This window comes from Oxyura jamaicensis (assembly GCF_011077185.1).
Source record: "Oxyura jamaicensis isolate SHBP4307 breed ruddy duck chromosome Z unlocalized genomic scaffold, BPBGC_Ojam_1.0 oxyZ_random_OJ71124, whole genome shotgun sequence".
Lineage (NCBI taxonomy): Eukaryota > Metazoa > Chordata > Aves > Anseriformes > Anatidae > Oxyura > Oxyura jamaicensis.
This window is the reverse complement of record NW_023305580.1, coordinates 2,350-10,869: the sequence shown is the minus strand read 5'-3', so window position 1 is coordinate 10,869 and position 8,520 is coordinate 2,350. Positions and strand designations below refer to the sequence as shown.

Genomic DNA, 8,520 nt, shown 5'->3' with positions numbered 1-8,520 from the left:
AAAAAAAAAAAAAAAAAAAAAAGGAAAAATTAGCGAGGGCGCGAGGAGCGAGAGGAGGGGGTCTGGCGGCGGAAAATAAATAAAATAAAGAAAACGGCAGGAGCGGCTCCAGCCGGCGGCAGCAGCGGCGGCGGCAGCAGGGCAGCGGCAGCCGAGGCGGAGGCAGGCGGCAGGCACGGTCCCCTCGCTCCCCGCTCGCCCCCGGCCCCCGGCCGCCCGCCCCCCCCCCGCCCCCCGCCTCTCTCCCCGGCAGCCCGCAGCGAGCCGCGCCGCTCCCCAGCACTTTTTTGGGCCCGAGATATGGCAATGGTAGTTAGCAGCTGGCGAGATCCGCAGGAAGACGTGGCCGGGGGCACCCCGAGCGGCCCCAACCCCGCAGCGCAGCCGGCCCGGGAGCAGCCCCCCCAGCAGCAAGGGGGCTCGGCCGCCCCGCACACCCCGCAGACCCCCAGCCAGCCGGGACCCCCCTCCACGCCGGGCACGGCCGGGGACAAGGGCCCGGGCCAACAGGGCTCGGGGCAGAGCCAGCAGCACATCGAGTGCGTGGTGTGCGGGGACAAGTCCAGCGGCAAGCACTACGGCCAGTTCACCTGCGAGGGCTGCAAAAGTTTCTTCAAGAGGAGCGTCCGCAGGAACTTAACTTACACATGCCGTGCCAACAGGAACTGTCCCATCGACCAGCACCACCGCAACCAGTGCCAGTACTGCCGCCTCAAGAAGTGCCTCAAAGTGGGCATGAGGCGGGAAGGTGAATATTTCTTCCCTACTATACTACCGCTTCCTCTCCCCCCGTGGCTGTCGTGCGAGTGTGTGCGAGTGTGAGTGCCCGTCCGCGCACACGCGTGTACACAGAGGCGTGCATACACACGCGCGCAGTGTGTCTGTGTGTGTGTACGGATATATTTGCAGCTCTCCGTGGCGATCTAGGTCTCGCTATATTTACATGCACATGTCAATCTCTCCCTCTGCCTGCACTCCATCTGGCAGCTTTGCACCAGGTTTTGTTGTTATTGTGGATGGTGGTTGGTGGTGTTTTCTTTTGCTTTTTGGTTTGTGCCTCCTGCCCTCCTCCTGCTCCTCCCCACCCCCTTCCCCGGCACCGCCACGCTCTTCCCTTCCCCGCTCATTGTGCCGAGAATTTATTATTATGATCGCTCGCTAAATATTTATCGTTTAGCCGCTATCTCCGCGCGCGTGTCTGCCTCTCCGCGTGTCTGTGTGCGTGTGTGTGGATGTGGTTTTGTCTATTGTTGGCATGAGACCGGGGGGTGGGGGGAGATACATCTCTCTCTCTGTACGAGATGTGCTTCCATTCAGCTTCCTTTCCCCCCCACCTCCCGCCCCATCATTTCTTTTTAAACCCACAACACTTCTCGGTAGATCCATTCCCAGGCTCCTTTTTTTTTTTTTTTTTTTTTTTTTTTTTGCCTGAAATAAAGTTCAAAGACGTGTAAGTAGGAAAGAAAAGAGTAAAAGGGGGCGGGTGGGGGGACGAGGAGGGGGAAATGTGCTACTGTATCTCCGCTTCCCTGCGCTTCCCGGTGCCCCAGAGTGTGCTTCTGTGCGAGATCTGGCCTTGTTTTCACTCCATGCGTTCAAAGGAAAGTTTGTGAGTGAACCGGGTTTCCGTACTTCTGTCATTTTTTTTAGCACGCTGCTCATTTTATTTCTTCGTCAAACTCCACCCTCTCCTTAAAGCCTGCATACAAATTGCGATTTATAACCTATTTACCGATCCTTCTCATTTTAGCAGAATTCCTAGCCTGCATCTGGCAGTGGGCTCCTCACCATTTCCAAGTGCTCTTTTATTTATTTATTTGTTTGTTTGTTCCCCCCACTCTCCCTTCCAAGAGTTGCTGTGGTTTTCCTCGCTTTTAGGCTCGTTCCTCGCGTAGGAAGATTTCCTGCCCTTCTTTCTCCTCGAAATGTGTTTCTCGGTTTACAGTGAAAGTTTACCCTGTGACTGTCGTTAAAGATGCCTGAGAGTCACACCAGCGAAACAAGTCGGTTTTGCGGACTGGGGATTACTACTGCCTTAATTGGTTTTGAAATTGTTATTTTGTATGCCACGAGAAAAGGAACGGAGGTGCTCCAGATCTGAAAGAGCTCGCAAATATGACGACTTCATTGGTAGCTTCAGGGGCTGTTGGTAGGCGTCTGGGAGAGGGAAAAAAAAAAAAAAAAAAAAAAAAAAAAAAAAAAGAAAGAAGGGGGTGAAAAAACGCACAGATTTGTGTTCGCAGTTAATTGATAGATAACTGCCAAGTTTAAAAGCAGATCCAAGAGACAGAGGTGGGCTGGAGGGCAGGAGCAGAAAGGTCCGGCCCGGGAGACTTGGAGGGCTCAGTGGGGAACGGACGTGGCTCTGCTAAATGGGAATAAAAGAGAAAGTTGGGGAAATGTGCCACGCCAGAAAGATGAAGTATCTGCGTGCGAGCCCGTGTGCGTGTGTGTGTGAGCGAGTGTGTGCGTGCTCGTGTGAGCGTGAGCGTGTGTGTGAGTGTGTGTGAGTGTGAGCAGAAATATGCCTGAGTAGCCGTATCTTCTCCTTAAGTTACCTTTGTTTACATGGCATGCGGCTGAAAACGCTGGCACTGATGAAGTAAAACACACACACACTTAAAAAAAAAAAAAAAAAAAAAAAAAAAAAAACTTTGGTCAGCTTTCGGGACTCGAGGCATGCTTACGCTCTGTGTGGAGATGGTTAATGAATCCAGTGTTTTTGCAGTTGCAAGCTTGTGCATTCACTGTGCAACGCTGACTGCAGGCTTTTGCAGTGGCAACAGCGCACCAAAGATATTAATTACACCGTCCCCTTTTTTTTCCACGAATGTTTGGCTATTGTAAGTTCGGACCTTTTTGTTTTATTTCCCCCTTCCCTTGATAATATTTAATCTTTCTCTTCCTTTTAGCAGGGAGAACTTTGCTGGGCGGGGGAGGGGGGGTCCTCTATGGAAATCTTGTTCTGTGTAATAAAGTTAGCAGTGGGGAGCTGGGGGGCTGCGACCTGTTCCAGTTTTAAGGGTAACGATGTGGTATTTTTGAAGAATATGGATGCGTTTATTTTTATGATTTTTATTTAAAAAAAAAAAAAAAAAAGCAACACAGCAGTTCACTTGTAAATCTCAATGCTACCAGGGCAATCGGCTGGGATCCACAACAGAGCTTGGCTATATTTTTAACAGCTGGCTGTGATTTTTAACCCCACTTTCTTACCACCCGGAGGATTCCTTTGATTTTATTTTTACATGTGGGGCTGCCTTTTGTTGCAAGAGGGGAGGGGGGCACAGCGGCGGTGGGGGTTGGGGAGGGATGCGGGGGGGGTGGCGGATTTGTCTTGTTTGCATTGGCTTTTTTTTTTTTTTCTTTTTCTTTCTGTTTTAATCTGTGTTTATTTTCGTGAAGCCTGTCTGTATCGGGGGGCGGGGGGCGCTTGGCTGCCGCTGCTGCGCTGGGGGTGCCTGAGCCGGGGCTGGGGTCGCGGCCGGGGCCGGGGCCGGGGCCGGGGCCGTGCCGTGCCGTGCCGGGCGGGGGGGCGATGCAGGTCGGCCGCAGCTGCCCGGTTCCGCATGCCTCTGGCCGTGTGTGCCCGTGTGTGTGCCGCGGGGGAGAAGCCCGGCATTGTCTCCGGCTGTCTGGCAGCGCCGCCGGGGCGATGCCCGCGAGCCTCCTGGATGCACATTTCCTCTCCTTCTCTCCTTGTTTTTGTCAGCGGTTCAGCGAGGAAGGATGCCGCCCACCCAACCCAACCCCGGCCAGTACGCCCTGACCAACGGGGACCCCCTGAACGGGCACTGCTATCTCTCGGGATACATCTCCCTGCTGCTGCGGGCCGAGCCCTACCCCACCTCCCGCTACGGCAGCCAGTGCATGCAGCCCAACAACATCATGGGCATCGAGAACATCTGCGAGCTGGCCGCCCGCCTGCTCTTCAGCGCCGTCGAGTGGGCCCGCAACATCCCGTTCTTCCCCGACCTGCAGATCACCGACCAGGTGGCCCTGCTGCGGCTCACCTGGAGCGAGCTCTTCGTGCTGAACGCGGCGCAGTGCTCCATGCCCCTACACGTGGCCCCGCTGCTGGCCGCCGCCGGCCTCCACGCCTCCCCGATGTCCGCCGACCGCGTCGTCGCCTTCATGGACCACATCCGCATCTTCCAGGAGCAGGTGGAGAAGCTCAAGGCGCTGCACGTCGACTCGGCCGAGTACAGCTGCCTCAAAGCCATCGTCCTCTTCACCTCAGGTGAGAGCCGGGGCAAGAGGTTTGGGGAGCGCCGAGACTTGGGGCGGGGGGCGGCGGGGCACGGGGGTGATGCACGCGGGGGTCGCGGCGGGGAGCGCGGGGACACGGCCCCGGGACCCTGCCTCGTCCCCTGGCCACCCCCCGGCGGAGCCCAAACATCCCAAACACACGCGGGCGTGCATCGGGCCGAGCGGAGGCGGCGGGAGCGTGCGTGCGTGCGTGTTAACAATTTTTTCTGATGATAGATGGTTCAAATTAACCGGCAGGAAAGTGCATTAACATCGCCTTTGAAGTGCTCTGGTTGTAGCCTATAAGAATATAATACATCTTCTATTATTGTAACCTGCGAGAGAGAAATTTATAAACATCAAAGACGAACGATGCGGTGGAAATATAGGCAGTGGAAGCGAGGCGAGATAAGAGGCCTCGCAACGTCATTTTTTAATTATTATTCTAATTATCGCCACGATGGGGCTAATTGCCACTTTTTCTACTTGTTTGTTTTTATTTTCTTCCCTTTTTCTTCCCTTCTTTTTCCCCCCTCTCCACTTCCCGTCTCTTTTCTGTCCAGTTTGCTGTTGTTTGGTTCGAGCCTTTTTATTATTATTATTTTCCTTTTTGCTGTCTGTTGTATTATTGTTATCCTTTTTTTTTTCACCCTGGTCTTCACACTTAGTGATAACTAAATAGTCCCAATAAATCTGACTTAAAACTAGGCCGAAGCAAAATTAAACGCGTTCCTGAACAAAGATGGCAAATCGTTCAAAGGCCTTGTTTAACAGTAAGCATTTTATAATCCATCAATATTTGTTGCCTTTCATGCATGAAAAATAGTATTTACATTGTATTAAAATGACTCCTAAATTTGCACAATATTGTAATGTAGCAAATGTAGTATTAATATCGATTTGAACATCAGATAATTTATTTAGACAGGAGTATCTAATTTGTATGCAGGGTGGTCGGAGACATGTACTGTGACTGCCCCCTTTTACTTCCAGTGCAAATGCAGTCTCTCAGCGTTGGAGGGAATATTTCTTTGCAGAGGATAAAGTGCAGATCTTAAAACAAATGGAAGATTTACTGAATAGCCAGCTCGACATTTTAATGCATTTTATCTTAATAAGTCTTCCTGATGGAAACATGTTTTTCAAAAGTGACAAAGAGACCTGGCAGCATTTATCAGGCTGATTTAACTCCGGAGCCTGCCTGCAGACTTATGCACTCTCCATCCCCATTCATTTCAGGGTGTTCATCAATAAGTAGGGTCGATTGGGGAGAACCCTTCTGTGGTATGTCCCCCCACCCCTCCCCCGACCCAACTTTGAGAAATTATTCCCCATCAGGGAGTCTCTGGCCCGTGCCTCGGCTTTTCCCACCGCCAAAGGCCCTGGGAAGGCAATTGCCCCAAATGAGGACTTTTTTTGAGAGGGGTGGGGGGAAAGGGGTTATTTTCTTATTTTTCTCTCTCCCCCTCTCCTTCTATTCCCGCTCCCACCCCCTTCCTTTACCTTCCTCAGATGATCGACCTTGGCTAGAAAGGCAGTTGGAGGCTTTAGATGAGCCCCTCATTTACATATATTAAAAACAAATGTAATAATTAAATGTTTACGAGGGGGGAAGCCTGTTCCCACAATGGAGTGGGGCGTGAATGGGGTTTAGAAAGGGAACAATAATATTATTTTGGAGCAGGATCGCATGGGGCATCTCAGAAAATGGAAATACAGCTGTCAGGAGTAATCTACCCCTTACCCCCATCCGCACATTTCCACTTTTCACTAAACTTGTTTTGATTGCTTAGCCAGAGGGGAATTCATGGGAAGCCTTTCTCAAAGTCATCCAACTTTTAAACAAACTTTGACTGATGGAAAAGACATTTTTAGGCATATTGTCCTAAGTCCTTTGCTAAGGACTTAGTATTTAAAGCTGGCATGGGTTTCTCCTGTTGTGGTTTTTACATTTGGGCTCCGGATAGTATATTTAATCCGTAAAATTCTGGACACCGTCCAACGACTGGGTCGTGACCCAAAACCTGCTCCCTTTCTTTACTCTCTCTCTCTCTCTCTTTCCTCCTTCTTTTCTCTCTCTCTTTTTTTTTTTTTTTCTTTAGAGTTATTAATTCCTGCATCTACCTTTTCCTCCACATAAATAAACGTTTCCAGGAAGGGACCAAGCTAAATAACATAAATCCAATAAATCTATTTGCAGTGCAATAAGAACTTTGATTTCTAGTTAGATGCCAGCTGATTACATCTATATTTTCTGAACACTAAACTCTTCTGAAGGCGTAACATGAAATACATTCCCACTACTACAAAGAGGAAGGCTGGAGTGTGCTGAACAGTAATGGTTATTTATTTACATAATTTCTTTTCCATAGACTGCGGGAAGAAATATAGAGCTTTCCCGTATTGACACACTGCCATATGAAAAAGTGAGGCACACAGAATTTTCACATTAGCCCACTTTCTGAGATGGGATAATAATTCACCTTCGGTAAACATGTATTGCATTATTTCCTCCATGGATTGCGTTTCACTGGACTCAATAATCTAATAGAGCTGTGCATCCCTTAATTATTATTATTTTTAATCCCGTTCTAGAGGGAGAATTAAGCCTTCCCACCGCCACCTTTAAGGATGCAAAATAAAATCAAAATAAACGCATATGCCAGACTATTAAAAATAATTAAAGCTGAATAGATATTATCGGCACGAGAAAAATCATACGCGCTTGGCGGCATAATGCAAATCCCAAGGCGTATTTTTCTCCTTCTCCTGCCTGCCGACCTCCTAGCCAGCAACTGCCCCATTTACAGCGTCCGGTGACCTGCAGTATAGGTGCACTTACCATAAATATCTGATAAATATTTTACTAACCTTAAGGGTATGACATATGGGGCATAAAGAAAAAGCCCTGCTAGGGTGTCAGTAAGACCCTTTCATATTGCATTGTTTGGAAGTTGAATAGGATCCTAATGCATAATGGGCAGATAATGCATGTAAAATAGCAAGATATATGTAAATATGGAGTGTGATTTGTGGCAATCAACATATGAACAGGCCTGTGTTTTTGATATATATTGCAAACAAGAACAGGCCCGAGCGTTTGATATATATGTATGTTGCAACCTGGAGCTTTAGATGTTGCAAAATATCATTGCATTAAAGGTACAGTATGGATTAGCAGAGCAGTCTGGCTCAGATAATTGTATATCTGAGGGATGCCAAGTCCGCAGTTCAGGTCAAAGGTTCCCCTCTTCAGAAGTTCTTGAATTATGGCTTGTTTTATTTGTATTTTTGCTCGAGGCCACAGTATTGTAGATGAAGGTGTTCAGAAATCTTTGTAAAGCCAGTTCTTGATATAAGAAGACATAAACTTCAAAAATCCAGTCGCTACAGATTTTTATATATTTTTTTGGAATAATTTGTTGTCTCCTTCCAGGGTCATAATTCTACATTCACAATTTGATAATGTCCTTTTTGGGGGCCATTAACATGCATTAATTCATATACGGATCTATACATTAGCAAAGTCTGCCTTTGATCTGTGTAAAACCGCAGTGCCAGCTGACTGCCTCCCTCTGATCCTGACGTGTTGTTGTTGTTGCTGTTTTAATTATTTTTTATAATATCTATTATTAATCGGCGAAACAAGGCAGATATTTGAGCCACGGAGGTTATCACGCCACTCTTCCCTGACCTCAGTTCCTAGCCCAAGACCCCCAGCCATCACTCCTTGCACAATTACGCGTGCGGGCACAGGGCTGAGCGTGTAACACGCCGATGGTGCCCCTCTGCCCCTCTCCCTGCGCACCCGCGGAGGCCCCGGCCGCCCACCTCCCCGCCCGGCCGCATCCTGCGCGGTGCGCGGGGCGCGGTTCTGGACACCGCCGGCCCCGGCTTTTTGTGTGCGGCCGCTGCCGGGCTCAGAGCCGCCGGGACGCGGTGCGGAGCCGCTTCTCCGCGCCCTGGTGCGCAGCGGACAGGCAGGGACCCCCCCCCCCCCCGGCATCCCCCCAGACCCCATCCTCTGCCTCCCTGCGATGCGCAGCCATGTCAGCAAACTCGCTCTGTGTCTGCGCGCTCCGCAGTCCCTGCCTCTCTCTCTCTCTGTCTTTCTCTTTCCCTTTATTATTTTTTTATTATTTTCATTATTATTATTACCGTTTCCTTTCCCGGCAGCCCCCCTTTCCCACCGCTGTTATTTACCGGGGGCCGCTCCCGGTTCCCAGGAGCGCGGGAGGAGGGCGGGGGGGGAATGATGATGATGATGCTGGT

At 49.9% G+C, this 8,520-nt stretch overlaps 1 protein-coding gene across 2 annotated transcripts in view; it reads left to right on the top strand.

The window, feature by feature from the left end:
* The first annotated feature begins 9 nt into the window (after positions 1–9).
* The window catches only part of NR2F1 (nuclear receptor subfamily 2 group F member 1), a 10,183-nt gene continuing 1,672 nt past the window's right edge, over positions 10–8,520 (top strand). Inside the window, exons 1-3 of one of the 2 annotated variants that reach the window (XM_035313373.1) lie at positions 613–748; positions 2,729–2,843; positions 3,713–4,240. In XM_035313373.1, the coding sequence (XP_035169264.1) occupies positions 2,831–2,843; positions 3,713–4,240 (541 nt within the window). In that variant the 5' untranslated portion in view covers positions 613–748; positions 2,729–2,830. Of the gene's footprint in view, positions 749–2,728; positions 2,844–3,712; positions 4,241–8,520 lie in introns of both variants that reach the window. The other variant, XM_035313372.1, reaches the window with a different exon arrangement.